Raw genomic sequence first — 18,368 nt, 5'->3', positions numbered from 1 at the left:
TGCCTCTGGAGATGTGGTTCTGTACATATAAGAAATTTGTTGAAGGAAATCTAATCTCGTACCTTTTTGTTGACTAATGTAAATCCTTTCCTCAGGCAACAAGCAACATAGTGTGTGTGTATCTCACACAGTTAGAAGTCATTAGTGATTATTATTTGATAATGCAGAGTTGGAATTTACTTTTTACGTGTATTAAAAGTAAATTATACCTTCCAATATTAGGTATACGTGTAAAGGGCTATTTTTGGGAAGAAAAACGAGTTGTTTTTGTTTGGTTTTTTTTTACATTAATGTGTTTTAAAGTGATTGTTTTCTTTTAAGTTACAGGTGGGTGCTGGGAACAAGCTATTTAAGTGATGCTCATGTGCTGCCATGTGTTCAGTTTGATAACTCAAAATTACATCCATTTGATCATACCATAGGCTTCTCCCTCCTTGGTTACTGTTGCTATGCCCGTCAAGTTTTTATTCCTTTCTGCAGCACATATAAAGTTCACTGGGATAATGGTCAAAATCATTTATCATTTTTCCCCCAACTATAGGTCCTTGATGTAGACAGTAGACAAAAACAGGCTTCTCATTTTCAGTCAATGACCATTGATTTTACGGGCAGATTCATAGTAACTTAGTCAAACTCTGCATACACTTAACTTTTAAATGTTTCCAGCTGACCCTGCAAAAAGGGTCTTAGGTATGCATTTGATGGCTACATACTAGCCCTAACTGAGACCTCAGCACTCGGCTCCTTTGTGAGTCACAAACCTTAGAGCAGTCAAAGTCAAAAGGAGTCAAAGCGTTATCTTTTCATCTGTTATCCAGCAGCGGGGTGTCTTTAAAGATATTTTTGTGGTCCCACAGATGTCTTCTGTCCGCCCAGAAAGAAGCCGCCATTTAAATTCAGTATTTTGACAGACTAAGCCTACTAATGGCGTGGCTGTGCAACAGACTAAAAGTACGATACAGAGGAGAGGAAGGGAAGAGAGTCTGCGGAAATATTGGATTTAAACAATAGACACGGCAATACCTTTGAAGCCTGCTGCTACAAAATACAATAGGTACAAAATAACATAACGATTGTTCACCTGACTGAATAACAGAGTAATGTATAGAGTGCTGAGGTCACAGATGGAGATAAGCAACATAATAGCATGCTAACTCTGCATATGTGAATATGCTAAAGCTTAAAGGTGCCGGGGAAAAAGTCTGCACAATATTTGTCGCTTTAACATAACAACAGGTTTCATGGCTGACGAACAGATGGGTTTTGTTCCACTTTTTGTTTTTGGAGGCTAAATAATGAACTATTAGTTCCGCATGCACATGTCTTACATTCAGTGACTTTCGAATTTCAAAGACTTGACACACCTGCCATGTTTAATTACAACTGCTAGACTGATTGAACAATCATGGGAGGGCTGTGACGGAGGGTCAATCACATGTGTATCATTCCATTTATAAACATATTCCCACACTGAAATACAGTTGATGTTTGACTGCAGGGATTATGCAAACCTTTACCTGCAATAAGAACTACAATCATTTTTCTTTTTTTCCCCAATTTAGTTTGTTGAACTGATTGTTTCTGTTCTGTTTTTAAAGATTCATATTTGTACATTTCATGATTATGTTGGTTTCCAAGCACAAAATCAAGCCAAGTGGCTCATACAGTATGATGCTTACCTGCCTACAGTTGCTAAGTACAGTATTGTACAGTATTCCTCAAACAGAAATGGCATAATGTCGCAGTAGCTATTTAAACACATTTTTCAAAGCAATCAGTTGGCTAATCTCCTAACATAATCCCACTGTAAACTGTTTTGGAGAAAGTGTTATTCATTTATTAATCAGTGATGTGTTATTACATATGGATATTTATATACTGTACTTTATACAATAAAATAAAACTTGTGAAAAAAAAAGCAAATTAAAAACAGTTGTTTGAAATAAAAATGTCCAGCAGAGAGAGATTGTATGTGCATTTAAACTCCACAGCTTTCATCACACAAGTGTATTTATACTGATGTGTGGAAAGTTGACGAGAAACTATTTCATGAAAGGAAAGGTTTAATATGTAGCGCTCACAAGCATGCAGAAACTGGACATTCAGGCTTGACAAAAGTTGTACAGAGAAAAACATGACAAACCATATCCTATACTGGTAACACAGCGGTGCTTCACAATGTGCTCAGTCATAGAGGAAAGCTATGGAACGAGCTAGAGGACAAAGGTTCTTCAGGGAATAATGATGATGTTGGCGGGGGGGGGGGGGGGATGAAGAATATTTTCAGTCTCAATAATACAGAATTGCCCGGCTCAACATCATGTAGATTAAATACAGTGTGTGATCTCTGCAAACTCCAACATCACATTCAGTGTAGGTAAAGTCAAACATCAGTAATCGACAGGTGGCAGCGTCACCATGTGGGTGAACTGCTCGTAGTTGACAGTCCCGTTTGACTTGACGTTTGCCTCTTTGAAGAGCTCGTCCACTAGACAAAGAAGACAGAGAAAACCGCTTTATAAGTGAACTTGTACGACAGAGCGCTGCCTGAAAACGAATTTGTCTCCCGCGATTATTCAGAACTCCGAGGTAAACTGCAGTTAAACTCAGTTTGGGGTTGTAGAGTCCTTGCTGGTCTTTGCCTGTGGGAGTTTTTGACTGTCTGACAGCAACTCCTTCAAAGTGTAGAGCTGGCAACAAAGACGAGCTCCGTGCTGAGCCAGACTGTGAGTGTGTGTTTGTTATTCCTGGATTTATCATCAACTGAAATGATTCACCTCATTATTGGGGATTTCCACTCAGTTTAAAAGCTCATGAATGTTTCTTAAGTGGTGAATTCAGTCATTTGTTAACATGAACAACTTTCTTTCAAAAAAACCCACCAGAGAGCAAAATCTCACTACAGACCTACTGTGAGTCCGAGTATTAATATTGTCGCTGTTATTTCGAGATATTCAACACAGTGGTGGAATGTAACTAAGCATATTTACTCACATACTGTACTTGAGTACAATTTTGAGGTACTTATACTTTACTTGAGTGCTTGCATTTTAGGCTACTTTCTACTTCTACTCCACTACGTTTCAAATGGAAATATTGCACTTTTTACTTCACTGCATGTATTTGAGAGCTGTTTTTAGTTTTTACATGATCAGTTTACTTTATATAGTGTGATTAAACTACAAGTTTATAAAGAAGGTAAAATTAGTTCCACCTCAACCAGCTACAACAGTAAAATGTGAATTAATTCATCATAACTAAACAATATCATACATAATAATATACTCATAGGGGCCATTTTACCAAGTACTTTTACTTTTTGAAACTTTAAGTACATTTTGTTGTTGATAATTCTGTACTTTTACTTTTGATTTTAAACTTTGACTGCAGGACTTTTACTTGTAATGTAGTATTTTTACGCTGTTATATTGCTACTCAAGTAAAAGGTCTGAATACCTCTTCCACCACAGGTTGGTTTTACATAAACATCAGTATATTAATCTTTTAAGCTTCCTTTACATTGACACAAGAATGATTGCCACTCGTCACTGCTGTACTAAAGCTTTGGCATCTCAATTTGTGGTTCTTTTTAAAGTCAAGCCAACAAACAAAAATCTCCGCTAAGAGCTGAACAGCTTCAAAGCGATATTGTCTGCTCTTTTCATACAGCGGCATCACTATCTGCTTCAGTAGTTCGGGAATCCAATAACCTGATGGAAGTCTCCCACTGGGAAGCTTAATTTATATATAAACTGCTTTATGTGCTCAGCACTGACAGTACTTTGAATTAAATCTTTTATGTTGCTTTGAGTACTGTATGAATAAATGAGCTGCAGCTTTGAAAAACAAATGGCATCAAAATCAACCACAGAAATGTGAAAACTGGATATCAGCGTCTCTGCATCAAACTCTCTGCTCCAAAATATTTGATGCTTTGGTTCTATCATCACATCACGTATGAAAGGAAACATCAATGTTGACAAGTCAGAGAAGTACAGAATCCACTGCTGCATTAAAGAAAATCTCTAATAGTGAACTAAAATGCTAAACAAACATTGACTGCTGTTCTTGAATTATCCTATATCAATTCTCTTTACATAATAAGTTGTAATATTACAGATTTAGAGAATAGTTTCGAGATCTGTTCGAGATCTACAGCTTTCCACCACAGTTTGCCACCTGGCTGGCAGCATTTTGAGTTCGTATTCAGGAAGATACAACCAGGAAATTCACTAAATATCAGGAGAAAAGCTGCAATACACAGTTGGGTCATAGGACAGCTATGAATGGAGCTGGTAGACTGTGGTGGATTTAAGGAAGCAGCTTGTAATTCCCAAGGAGATAGTGAGCTGAACTCTAAAGCCGTACTCAGTGTAGTCAGGGTTACAGTGGATTGTTGTATTTGTGAAGCTCACAGCACCATGGGAAGATGTAGTAAATGTGAGAGAGCCAGGTGAGCTCAGGTCAGTGCAGAAGAGGCAGGCTCGGCTAGAAGCCATTCTTTTGACTGTAATATCTGTATTGATTTTTGTCATTTCATGGGCACAAACATCAGTCACAGTCTTATCTAATATAAACAGGTTAATTCCAAACCTCTGCAAATCCCCAACCCCTCTTTACCCCCCCCTGTTTACCCCTGGTGGTTTGAGATTCACTGCAGTCATCAAATATGAGGACAGAGATGTATTATTCATTGTTTTGGCTCTCCTGGATTTTGAATGAAACAATGACTCTGACATTTAAGTTTGAGGGTATTATGGGGTGTTCACGTTCATATTGACGGAACAGCGTAGCACTTTTTACTTAGGGGGAATGCATTAAAAGTTCTGCAAATATAACATGGCTCATTGATTGATGTTAAAACCTTCAAATTTAAGTTTAAGGTCAAACGCTTAATAGTAATACCTTTATTTTAAATCCAGTGGGCTATATTACAGAGCCAAATACACTGTCCAAACATTTACAGACTGCAGTGTAAATCTGAACCATACATCCATGTGCTCACTGTCGATTTTAGAACATGGTATAATAATCTTATATTGATTGTATTGATTTAAAAGGTGCAGTAGCCCAGTATAAACAGCACCATAGCAGCTTCCTCTAGTCTTTTTGCTGCTAGATATCTATCACAGGTTAAAATCAGATTTTCAGCATATGTTTTTTACCTTCTTTGTTTGTGAGTTTCTCTCCTAACATGGTGAGCTTTGCCCGGAGCTCAGATGCCTGGATGAATCCTTTCTTCTGCTTGTCTGTCATCCTCAAGGCCTCCAGGATTTCTGTCTTGGGGTCTTCCTGTTGCATCTGTCTGTGCATCATTGTCAGAAACGTGGAGAAGTCCAGCTCACCTGTTTTTTCTAAACATGAATGAGTTGACAAGTTTTGACAGGAATGACATATTTAATATGTGCCATGTGGATAGAAATATTGGAATCGTGTTTTGGAAGAGGTATCCCTCCCTTTTTTCCATTTAAAGTATTTTTTTTTAAAGTAGTTTTGTGCATTTATTGCGAGTTAAAGGATAGAGGATGTCATATTGTTATATAGGGCTGCAACTTTCATTACAGATTAATCTGCCGAATATTTTCACAATTAATCGTTTAGTCTATAAAATGTGAGAAAATTGTGAAAAATGCTGAGCGCAATTTCCAAGAGCCCTAACTGACATCTTCTGACAGCTTCTTTTGTCCAAACCAACGGTCGAAAACCCAAAGGCTCTTTATTAACTATCATGAATGACAAACGAAAACAGCAAATCCTCACATTTAAGAACCTGCAAATGTTAAACATTTATTCTTGAAAAATGACTGAAACAATTAATCAATTAGCAAAATATTATATGAACTTTTGCCACTTTTATTTATAATTGAACTCCAGATTTTACAATAAGCTAATAATAATCATGTAATGTAATGAAAAAACAACTGTACATTTAACAAAACAATTGGAGTTCTCTATAAGCACCACCCAAAATAGCCTGATGGCACAGTCATGTGTATAAAACCATAAAAGGGTGTTTTAGTGTAGTTGAACAAGCTCTCAACCTTGACCCACAAACAAAGGAGATCTACTGTGGGGTCTAAGGACAGACCATAGCCCATTATTTGTGATAATGCTATATAAATACTTCACCTATTTTGTGAACTTGCAGATGTCTTTCTATTTCACTGAACGTGGGGCTTGTCCCCAGGCAGCGCATAACTGTGATCAGGTCTTTGACATCAATCTTGCCCTTTTGCTTCTTGTCATACAAGGAGAAGCACTCCTTGAACTCTGCAAGGGAAATGGGAAAAGTGTTGGATTACATCAGCACAGTTCATTTTATTGTATTATTTAGTAAGGGACCTTTTCAGTGGCGTCTATCCGTCATACATTAGCAGGTTAACTTGTAATACATTGGCATTATTTCACAGGAACCAATGACACTGAACAAGGTCAGACTTTGATCCTTACGTGCTTCCAGAACGACTTTAAAACGTCTGTAGTTCTGCTTCACAATGTTTTGGTTATTAGAAGATAAATGCACAGTACATATGAAAATAAAGTGCGTTTCAAACATCAATAAATAATAGTAATAAATGGAAGACAACATGCGGTGGTGTGAAGTACTCTTACCATTGATTTGAACTGGTGTGAAGAATTTGGCCTGCAATGGGACAACAGTATGGCATCACTTGGCAGGTAAGTACACAGAAATTGCTGTTACATAAGAAAATACATGAAAAAGTATAGATAATGTCTTACTGCAAAGAATTTCTTGCTCTTACCATTTTTGCAGTTGCTTTGTGTCTTTCCAGGAAGGAGTTCTCTGTGGCCCACGTCACCTGTCCCTCCACCTCTGTTTAAAGTCCACCACCTGTAAGCCTCTACGTAATTTAATATGTGTTGCTATGGAAACACAGATACCAGATCCACAGTGCTGCATTGTCCTTTCCCTTTCCGCCCCTCCAATTATTACCATTCAACCACCATATGATACTACAGCGTCATTCAATGAAATGATTAGAATGATTTTGAATCATTTGAACTAATACGTGTCGTCACGAATAAAACCGTTAAAGGCTCTTTGTAAAGAGAGTGCCTTTAAAGCACATTCAGGGTCAAATAACAGTGTAAATTAAGAGACAAATGCGAGTAATAACCAGCACGTAGAAGATGAATTTCAACATTTTAATTAAGATGAACATACGTACAACCAAACCAGCGAGGAACCAGGAACTGAACGGTATTTTAAATCAAAAGAACAATACCATACAAAACAGTAACAATCACAATTTTACATTAAGAACAATAACTCTAAAGGCAAACACGTCATCTCAACATGTAAAACAACAAATCAGCAAAGTAACAATCCATCAGTTACATTCTGCTTTTATAAAAAATACATTTTCATTTTCATCTGCTCGTTTCCTTGACCTTTTGAATAATGTAAAAGCGGTACAATAGACTTCCTTTCATTGTGAACACTGTAATGTTGTGCATTACTTACACACACCCTGTCAGATATAATGCGATAAAGAACAGTATGTTGGGTATTATTCAGTAGTAAATGTAAACTCTCCATCTAATTGTACTGCGATCAGGAAACCTAAGTGTTCACGGCTCTCATGTCTAAATGAATGACAATTAAATTTCAGCAAAATCTGTCAAAGCGTGAAACCGTAAATACCTGAGAGATTTTTTTTTAAATTATGGCTTTGAAACAGTCCTCCATTTAGTGTTCTGTTTTTAAATTTAAATAAACTCAAAGACCTTTCTGACTTACCAACAGACCCTGTTGTTTACATAATACTGCTCGGTCATGTTACCATCAGACTTTGTTACTATTTTAACATTCTCTTTTATCTTGTTTTTATAATTTTTTGGCTTTGTATTATTTTATTTGCAGAACTCGAATTGAAACTTGTTTTTATTATTTTGTATCTAATTTGTCAAGCAGTTCTTCTTCTAATGATGCCCTTTATCTGTATCTTGTTATTGAAGTTTCTGCATCTCGCTTGAAAAGTGCTATGTAACTGGCAGTCAATTTATTGAACAACCTGAAACTTTATTTTTTCTGAGTTGTTTAAAGATCGACCACACTCACCTCACTCATTCGGGCGTCGATTGATTGGACTCTTTGGTGAGTTTAAGCAAGGTAAGAACTGTTTTCTCTTCTTGAGTTTGTTTATAAAACTTTGTCATTCACTTGGCTGGTTAGGAGGCAGATGTCTAACAGTCTACTGTATTAACAGTTGATGCTGCTCTGTGTGTTTTTACAAGGCAGGATAACCAAAGTTGCAAAGCGGTCAAATGTCCCAGGGTCCCAAACCCTCAGGAGCCCAAAAGGCCCCCAAAGGTTGTCTGAGTGGTCAGAATCTAACTTTATTACCTTTTAAAATGTCTGTTGACATTACGCTCACATGGTGCACATCGTAAAACAGATTTATGTTTAATCACATTATCACAAACTAACTGACATACAGAAACCTGGGGGCAGGGTAGTTTTACTGGTTGGTTTCTGAGTAACATGGGTTGAGGGGGCTTAATAGGAGACCACAGCACATTTTTGCCTTTAGCGGGTTAATTCCTGCTTAATTCCCTGCTGCATGTACAAAGTTGGAAAAACAGGCAACGTTTCACCAAACAGTCTGTTAAAGTCTGTTTATCAATATAGAAATAGACAGAGGAGGCAAATCCCCTTATGAATACATGGCCAACAGGACCTTGTGTTTAACACTGAGGTTGCTGCACATCAACAAACTTCATTATGGTCCGAGTGCAGCTGCCATCTCTGTCAGAGGAAATCTGCTGAAGAAAAAAAAAAAGATATATATCAGTCAGTTCTGATGTCAAGGCGTTCAGAAACATTTTTTCTTCAAACACAGAGGCAAACAGACCTGGACAGATGTAATTCAGTGGTTCTCCTTGATGTGTAAGGTGTAGTAGGACCAGGGTTCTGGCACATACACGAGTCCGGGGTACTTGTTGCGTAGCACCGGGTCGTTCCACAGATAGACCACCCACAGTGCCACCAGGAGCACAGTGACACTGAAGCTACAGAACAGGAACAGGCCATTGCTGTCTGGGCTGAGGCCTTTACGCTGTTGCTGTATCACCGTGGCAACCATGGCAAGGAACGTGAGGAGGAAAAGTTCAGTGATTTGTCCCTCAGTGACCAAGTACCTTGAAGAAATGAAAGAAAAGGCAAGAGATGCCATAACTTTTAATCAGTGACACAACTGAAACTTTTACAATAACCACACAATTCTGCTGTATAATGTTACAGGAAACTTTAGACGTGAAAATATTCACTTCACTTATTCCACCTGCAGTTAAATCGGAATTATAAAAAGTAATTGCTTTTCCAAAAGGCACATTGTTTAGGTTTGTGCCAGCCATCGATGCTGCTCTCCTCAATTTGAATTTCTGCACAAAGTTAAGATGGAAATAACATCCCTACAAAAGAAACCATATGGCGCTATTTGTTTTGTTACACAAAAATACAATTTACAAAAACATTAAAACTGTTCCAGACAGTAAACACGTCAATTTAAATTGGTTTTGTCAAACTGTCTTAGTTACTTATTACTTTACACTCTGTTTACTGTCAATCATCTGTCAAAAGAAGGAAATGTTTTGTCTAAAAAATGCAGCTGTACAATTCATTTTATAAATATAGTTTGGACAACCTGAAGTTTACATGTAAAAATTCCCTAAAACTAGTGAATTTAAAATGTGGCTTGGATTGTCAGAGTCAATGCCAATGTAAATGAATTAATCCAGTGTTCAAATTCACATTGTTATCTGTTTACACTGCTTACATGTGTCAGATTTTTTTCATGCCAAAGATATCCTTCATATTTGCTATCTTTGGATTACAAAAGTAAGTTAAAATCATGGCAATATATAATGAGCAGGGACGGTAACTAAAGACCATCATCAGATTCAGTTCCTTCATAGCAGCCTCATTCAGGTTACTGCAAAAGTTGAGGCATTGACTATAAAGTTGTTTTTTTTCCTTTAATAAAGTCACGTATTCATGGAGAACACGCACAGAAGGTTTTCAGAGGTGTGACAAGGCGACTGACCAAAAATAGAGGGCGCTGGGTCCCAGCAACAGCCAACCAGAGACGGGAATCTTCTTCTGTTCTTTGGCCTTGGTGAAGCAGCCGGTGAAGTAGATGAACAGAATAATGAAGAAAGGAATATACCTAGAATAAAATGAGAGGCAGAAACCGTATAATGGACTGATCCCAGTCAGATTCAAGTATTTCTTTGTAAAGAGTTACAGCATGTGTTTTATCTGCATAATTCCACACAAGTAGTTCAGTTAAAACTCTCATTCAACAAAAATCTTTGAGAATCCTCGACTCCACTCAGCTCGAGGTCGACACAAGCACGATCTCTAAACCTCTAGACTAAAGTGGCAGAGCAACAGCTAAGGCAAAATATTTAACCAACCCTCAGGGCTGACCATGGATGAAACAGACTAAAAAACAACTCTAAATGACCTGAACACAGCCTGTCTATTCTATCTTTGGTAAGTGAATGTGGTATAACAACAATAATACTGATGATGAAAAAATTGCACTAGTCAAGAGGTAACAACATCCACATATCCACAGCTGCAGAAACTGCAGAACCCCTCGCTCTTCTCACGCTCTGGTGCTGAAAACACTGCAATCCAGCTCTTACGTGCTCCATTAACTGTGTTACTTAAACCAATCAACTCAGCAAATGAAAGGTGACTCAAACCTGAGGCTTGATGCATACAGTGCTGCTGCTTTTACATCGGCATCCTTTAAAAGGAGTCTGATCTTTGGCCGATATTAGCTTATCACAGATAAATCAGTATCAGCATATATATATATATATATATATATATATATATATATATATATGGCAGTTCAGTCAGTGTGTTATGTCCAGAGGTGCAATATTCAAACCACACCCACATCAAGGTCGCCACACACAACACAGCAGTACCATCTGATGCAAACGGAAATTCTGTGAGATTGAGCCACTAAAGTGCCATAAAACTAAAAGTCTGTGCAAGTAAATAGAAAGGCGGGGAGAGATATACCTCTTCCTCATACTGCTTATACTGAATAACCCCATTCCACCAATCTGACAAATTTCTCTAACTCCTACATGTTGTAGGATTCACTTTCCAGTCAGCACTCTCAGCGTCACACAGCTGGTGTCGCCGCAGACCAGCTCAGTCTGCACATCCTCAAATCTGACGTATTTAGAGATGAAAAATCGTCACAGATTCACACTGATAACTGGCTCCACTGTGTTAAAAAAATTCTCTGAATCTACAATTTTGCTCGTTAATTGGTTTCTTGCATCCAAAGACACAACACTCATTACATTCAGATGTATCATTCAAATTTAAACAGAAAGAGGTGAAACAAACTTTGGCTCATAGCAAAGCTGCTACATTCCAGCCATTTCCCAGCACTGTGTATACACAACGCTAATGATTATCACAAACACATACCACATTAAGTGTCCCAGCTGTTCATCATAGTAATACAGCAGCTCAAAGGAGTCAATCTGTGAAGGAAGGACAAACATATATAATAAATGAAATATTTCTAGACACTCATGACAACATTAACAGCTATGTTTATTTGGCACTGTGGTCCTCCACTCTGCCTTATGCAACACTGCCACCTACTGTTCTAGTACCGTTTGTAATGAAACACTTGTTGTAATTGAAATAAATCCTCATTAAAAGTGAATCTGCTCATCAATTAATTTCAACATTTTACATTTGAATCAATACTCCTCAGGACCTCTTAATGCAGTTTTATAGTGTCGCGTTTAATCTCCTTAAAGAACTTCTGTGTGCGATGGATGACATTTGACTTATACATTGCAAGTAATTATTACTCTTCCACGTGTGTGTATGAAATCTGAAAGTATTATGAGGGCACACACTGTGGACCTGCTAACCTTTTAGAGGGACATTTGCTCTTAAAAACAAGCAAATATTTCACCAATTGAACAGGTGGTTTGAATTCACACAACTTGAACTGATCTCAAAATGCTCTCAGTTGGCAGCTCTGGTGTTTGACAGTAAAACACAGTTTATAGTGTCTTTCCCTTAACTTATCGTTCAGTTTGTTTTGATGTATTGAAAACCGAGAGTTTGGATCATATTTGAGTGATCTAGGTAACACATCACGTATTACACACACCTACACAAGGGTCACAGTCGGATGCTTATTATTACTTGACCTGACAGACTCGAACTAAAAGACACTGACAATGATTCAGAGACACATAATAGATAATTGCTTTCTGCAGTGACCTAATTTCTGAAAAGTCATGAAAATCAGAAGTTTTCAATCTATCTTCCAAGCTAGAGAAACCTGACTTCTTGATCTGGTACAATATAATCACAACTCTGAAAGCATCAGCAGTGTGGTGGGATGAAAAGAGTATTTCTTGTAGCTCACTAAAACTGACCTGAACTAAAATAAGTCAGTTTTCACAGCAGGTCTTACTGCGCACTCTAAAAAACAAAAACTGTCACTGCAGCACCTGTACTCTCACTGAGCTGTCAGTCAAAATGCTCTAAACAACAAAAAAAAAAAAAAAAAAAAAAAAATCTCTTCCAGCTTCAGCATCACGTCCTTAAACAGGTTTCTTATATAACATTCACTTTTAATGTGACAATCCTGGTCCACAGATATGGTAAGGAGTAGGGAAGAAACTACATGTAAATGTTGGTTTTAGTGTAATCGGGTTATTGCAGTACATCTCAACATTAACCTTAACTTAACATTGGCCTTAACCTGCTTTCTGCTTTTGTGCACGTAAACAGAGTCACTAATGGTTGCTCCACTGGCCAGGAAGCAGTAGAGCTACAACAAGGCCTTCAGATCTTGGGGCCAAATTAATCCAGCGCTTAAATCTTAACATGACACAAACATACATTAGTTAATGTATACTTTAAATGTCCTGCCCCAGATACGGCTGTAGTATCTTGTTGACAACCACATCTTTGTCAAAAGTATGATGCGCCGCATTTAGAAATCAGGGTGTCAAAAAAAGATGCGATAGAGAGAGAAAAATAAGCTACACTCCAACACAGCGGGATAGATCCTGCTGGTTCAAACAAACACGATATGTTTGTGCGGCGTGTGTTGTCAGTTTGTGTCATAGACAGACCAGAAAAGCTGAAAAGCTTTTTTTTTTTTTTTAAAGTAACTGAACCGTCTCTGGAGCATCATGGCGAGCAACACAAACAGATTTTTCTTGAATGATGTTATGACAGGTGATAATAAGCTAAATATATAGATGGATTCTGTAACATTTGTGGAGGTGCCAGTAGTTTTATCACCCACAAGCCAAACATGGGCGGCAGAAAAAATATTAAAAAGGAAATCTGACTAAATGTTCTCATCCAGTATTGCCAGAATGCCCATCATGAAATAAAACTGTATCCTACTTAAACAAAACAGATACTTACCAATGAGGCAGGTTTGAGGTCTTTGATGATGGGGTTCTCTCGGACCGACAAGTGTAGCTGGTAGCCACTCAGGATGAGCCGGTGGTTGATGGAGTCTCCCACCAGGTGGATGCTGGCTCCCATGACAAAAGTGATGATGCAGAGGTAGACCGCCGAGCGGGGCAGTGCCCGGGGACTGCGCTCAATCAGCTGAATGGAGCAGCAACACACAAATTCTGTATATATGATAACAACTGTATCTAAGAAATATCTCAAATGGAGTCCATTACTACTTTATTATTATTATTATTATTATTTTGGTTACATTTTCAGGAATATGTTTCAACTGCAATTACATAGCAAGTAGCTTGTTTTGGGTTTAATAACGCACATCCTCTAAGAAAAGCAGGTAACTTGCTTTATTCCAGATATTTCACCCTGTTTTCTGTCCATTTCTCTGTGCTCATTCAGGAATCAATCCTCAAGTCTTTGTGGTTGTGTGCAAGAACCAATAACCAATGTGCCTTGAAAAGCTGGTATGTCACAACAGGAAAACAATGCACAACATTTTTTACTGAAGCAATTTTGATATCTAATGTGAACTGAGGCAGAATTAAACCAAAAAGGGGCCTGTATCACCTAGTCAGGCAGCTCAGAGATACATTAACACATAGGACAATTGGACTGGTAATCAAAGGGATCACTTAGTCCTGGCTTTGCACATCCAGCTACATTATGATTACATCCACGAGTTTGTAATTACAAGTCAATCATATGCAACACCGACAGAACAAGAGACAGAACTGTTGAGCCTCAAGGGGAAATTAGTTAATTGCAGAATCAAGAAGTCATACTCAACAAAACAATACAATACAATACAAACACAAAACTACGACTACTACTACAGAATTTAAATTTATATGAATAGTAGATAAAACAATGATCAAATCCCAAAAGTGCGAGGATTGGTGCAATGTTCAATCTAAATTATAATCACGATCATGATCATGATCAGAATTCACAACATGTGAGGTGGTCTGGGACTGGGGAGGCGAATGGATTAATGAGATTTCTCAGGAATCCTATCAGGAACTTAATGCTTTCAGCATAATTATTATGCAACAGTAAATGTCATTCATAATTGGCATCTACGGTTATCTAGCTTCCTGCTGTATGCGTGAAGCCCTGTCTTAGAGCAACTGGTTGTGCTGCAAATATATAATATATAAATCTTTCTCATATAAATATCATGGAGAGCATTTGGATCCTACTGATATGAAAACATGTTTTTGCTTTGCCACTAGCAGCATTTCTGTCCTTGTTGGGCTCAATTATACCTGTTTGTTGATTGTTTAGTAGGTGAGCTGTTTACATGTTGTGTTCTGGTGGTTACCATGGTGGGCCTGCTTTTAGGAAAGCATGTGTTCAATCACTTTAGGGCTTTATCAGTCTGATATAGAAAAACAAATTGAAATTGCATGATTACATAATGCCATTTTTGAGGATATATTGTATGGACTTTCATCAAATATTTGTTTTAATAACAGGCGAGAGTGGCTTTATTGTCTCATAGTGAATATTCTCTTTGACAATCACTGAAGCACTTTGGTTGTGAAACACTGTTGGGTTAGGACTTACCTTGAGCATTAGGAATGGTGTTATGACATTGTAGGCCATGTGGAAATAGTCTCCAGCACTGGGCTTGTTCAGGGGAAACCACTCCAGGGGAAGGATGATCTGATACATGCGATACCAAGAAACTATTGGCGTTCGTTGCTCCAAGAAATTAGGTGTAACTATCCATTTTATCATTTAAAACGGCATGAGGTACAGATTAAGTGAAACGTGCATTGAGCATCTTTACCATTACAATAGGTCGTCCAAAGTCCAGCACCCAGTTCTGCAGAGTCAGACAGAACCACAGGTCAAAGTGGAAGTGCTGCCTTTTCTGCTGTTGCACATTCTCCTTCAAACCACCAGGAGGGCTGTCAACACAACATTTACAGTGGATGTTAAGTCATTGTAATAAAGCAACATTACAAAAGCAAAGGGCAGCACAGAGGTTGAGCGTTTAATAGACATGTTTACTCTGGTGTTTACTGCGGCAGTAAATTCAGATTAAAACACAGGTTGCTGCTCTTTACTTACCCACTTTATTACTACTTTAAATGTTAGGTCACATACATCTTATAAGCACTTTGCTTAGCAACAGTAATGTGTATACACAGGTGGAATGTACATATCTAATGAAAATAAAAGAAAAATGTCAAGTATTTGCCCATATTTTAGCAGACTATGGTAAATATGTAAAGGGGGAAGGGGAAAATACCCCCATACACTTTTAAGTTAATGGTTAAATCATGTTTGCCTTAACAACAATTGTGCATTCTTTTTTTTCTTCCTGCACTCTGTGAAATCACAGTCAGATGATGTTTGCACCAGCAGATGTGGTTTTGCTGACCAATTCAATTTAGTGTGCATTGTGTGCAGCTGTGCAATTTCCTGTTGCACACTGAACACAGTCACTATGGTTCAGCCTATGTACCGGGACAACAAAAGGCTGAGTGTGGCTGAATGCACTGTGGGTCCTTCAACTCCGTCTGTCAGGTCATGCAAAAGGAACATAGGCTGCTTGTCAACACAGCAAAACAAATATGAACTCCTAATGGAGCTGTCAACCTCCAGGTCTGCCTGAAAGTCTCTCTTTTATCATTCAAATATCCAGACAGCATTTAAGGACGGAAACACGGGTCATGAAATTGCAAACCTTATGTACAAATCAGAGGCTTGTTAGGTGGTCCGCATTTCTCCAGCCTTACTCTTTGGACTTCACACCACATTAAAGGGAAGGCATTGTCCAGAGCCAGTGATTGTTGTTCCATGTTTTTTTCACTTTTGAAGTGACAAAGTGTTTACCATTTCATACCACTGGTGCAGCTTGCAATGTGTAGTCTTCCTTTATAGAGCATCCTTGTTTTATCCATCCTGCAGGTGCCATTTTCAGGCTTTTTCTGGCGGTATTCTTTTAATTACAACTGTTTTGATATGATTTAGTAGAAGCACCTTATTTGGTCTAATTCTTGTCTACAGTATTGTTGTCCAATACCATTTTCACAGTTTCACAATGACTTCCATTTATGATCTCAAAGGCCAGCTGCTGCCCTTAACCTGTTATCGGAGGTGTGTTTAGCTTGCTGCAGAGCTGTGCACCTGCAAGCGTAGTGAGGTCAGAGAGGGGCATTAGTTTCCAAACCAGGAAGGGACCCACAACTCCCACCGAATAGGTTACCATTCGCCTAGAAGTTGAGGCATTTTCAATTTGAGCCACGAACAGAGAAGTCGCACCTGTTCGCTTTCATTTGCGCGTCCAACCGTTGACTTTGAATGCAGTCGCGTCGCCTCCAATATTCGTTTCTGGACTCATGCAGGCGAATGAGCAGCAGAGCGGATACTGAACAGCAACTGGTAACAAGGACTTACAAATAAGTACATTTCTTAATATCCCACTATTTCTGTAGTTTCTGAGCCGAGCTTTCCTTCACTGACAACAAAGCAGCGGCTATAAAAGTACCAACTTTAGCCTAATTTGTAAGTGTACAAACCTAGTTTGTGTGGTCGTGTGTAAATCGTTACTTCGACGTTTTCGTGCAGTCTGCATTTTCGGTTCCGTGTTAGTTAACGGTGCTGTCTGACCGCTCCGTGGTCCAAACGATGGAAAGTTAACGGAATTAAACTACAGTAAACATCTTTCTGTCAAAACTCAGCTTCACTTCCTGGTTGCCGCCTTTTTCCCGCCCCGTGCGTCTAATCCACCAATTACATTGCAGCAGACGAGCAAGACGCGGAGGCGGGTACAGTTAACCCTGAGCTGTGATTTGAAGGCAAATTCACCAACTTCAACCCAAATTACATAAGGACATAAATTAAAAATATTTTCTACTTGGCCAAAGTTATGTGTTATGGAGCTTGCAGTGTGCTGGGATAATTATATACATTTTCAGGGCTTAATCAGATCAGAATCAGAAATACTTTATTGATCCCCGGGGGGGGGGGGGGCGGGGTTATACAGTACAGGTGCTCCCATTCAGGAGTAAAAAGTAGCATACATTTCGTAAGAGTATGTACAAAAATACGATATAAAAAAAAAGAAGAAATAGAAAATAAAAATAAACACATTTACAATGTTTAAGTGAAAATAAAAGTAAAAAATATATACAATAACAATGTATATGTATATATATATATGTATGTATTGCTCTGTTGCGTATGTATATATATGTATTGCACTCGTGACATTTAAGGAATAAATAATGAGGTAGTGGTTGCTGACAGAGGTGAAATAATATTATCATAAATGAATTAATTGGTACATTTTAAAAAGTCATGTTTTTTTGCTGCCACCCTAATACAATAGAGGTGAATAGAATCTTGTTTGTCTTTGGTGAAACATAATACTTTTCACTCAATTAGAGGCTGCAATTAGTCCATGTGAGACTGTGCCTCCTGTTATGGGGAACGCTATCCATAATGATTCAACCATCTGTTGTATGCATTTCAGTTGAAAGCAACCGTATGAAAGGGTCTGTGGTCTCTGGGGGGCTACCAGAAGACCAAAAGCTGGTCTTTGTTTTAAACTCTCCATTTCAGCTCACATTTGCATAAACAGCTTTTCAACATGTATGCATCAATTAATTATTCAGCATAGAGAGTGGACGCTAAATGTCTACCTGCTTTAAGTTCTCAGGTAACAACACATTCTGGCTTGTAAGATTTACCCTCCTGTGCTTCCTTAGGAACCCTACTTGCAGAAGTATGTTGAGTAGAGGACCCAAATTTGTATCAAATAATTAAACTACAGTTCCTGACAGTTTCTCCAGTTGCCATGAACAACTTTATTTGATTTAAATTGACGCCATGACAGAGAGTC

At 38.2% G+C, this 18,368-nt stretch overlaps 2 protein-coding genes across 2 annotated transcripts; both read right to left on the bottom strand.

Annotated features, from left to right (window-relative positions):
- Positions 1-2,390: 2,390 nt before the first annotated feature.
- On the bottom strand, positions 2,391-5,313 carry LOC139291310 (calmodulin-like protein 4). The gene is made up of 2 exons (XM_070913348.1): positions 5,166-5,313; positions 2,391-2,488 (listed from the first exon to the last, which is right to left on the bottom strand). Exons 1-2 carry the CDS (start codon positions 5,311-5,313, stop codon positions 2,391-2,393), a joined length of 246 nt encoding a protein of 81 aa, XP_070769449.1.
- Positions 5,314-8,777: 3,464 nt separating this feature from the next.
- Positions 8,778-17,099, bottom strand: LOC139300835 (ceroid-lipofuscinosis neuronal protein 6-like). Its single transcript, XM_070924051.1, has 8 exons — positions 17,044-17,099; positions 15,306-15,426; positions 15,080-15,178; positions 13,463-13,651; positions 11,483-11,538; positions 10,068-10,190; positions 8,877-9,162; positions 8,778-8,787 (listed from the first exon to the last, which is right to left on the bottom strand). The coding sequence occupies exons 1-7, from the start codon at positions 17,097-17,099 to the stop codon at positions 8,892-8,894; spliced, it is 915 nt and encodes a 304-aa protein (XP_070780152.1). The 3' UTR covers positions 8,778-8,787; positions 8,877-8,891.
- Between the last annotated feature and the right edge of the window lie 1,269 nt (positions 17,100-18,368).

This window comes from Enoplosus armatus, chromosome 1 (assembly GCF_043641665.1).
Source record: "Enoplosus armatus isolate fEnoArm2 chromosome 1, fEnoArm2.hap1, whole genome shotgun sequence".
Taxonomy (NCBI): domain Eukaryota; kingdom Metazoa; phylum Chordata; class Actinopteri; order Centrarchiformes; family Enoplosidae; genus Enoplosus; species Enoplosus armatus.
This window is presented reverse-complemented; position numbering and strand designations above follow the sequence as displayed.

Coding starts and splice junctions, on each gene's coding strand:
- LOC139291310 (XM_070913348.1), bottom strand. CDS start 5,313: ATGCACAGACAGATGCAACAGGAAGACCCCAAGACAGAAATCCTGGAG. Junction 2,489..5,165: donor GAAACTCACAAACAAAGAAG/GTAAAAAACATA, acceptor TTCTTTGTCTAG/TGGACGAGCTCTTCAAAGAG.
- LOC139300835 (XM_070924051.1), bottom strand. CDS start 17,099: ATGCAGACTGCACGAAAACGTCGAAGTAACGATTTACACACGACCACA. Junction 15,179..15,305: donor TTGGACGACCTATTGTAATG/GTAAAGATGCTC, acceptor CGCATGTATCAG/ATCATCCTTCCCCTGGAGTG. Junction 10,191..11,482: donor CAGCTGGGACACTTAATGTG/GTATGTGTTTGT, acceptor ATTTTATTCTAG/GTATATTCCTTTCTTCATTA.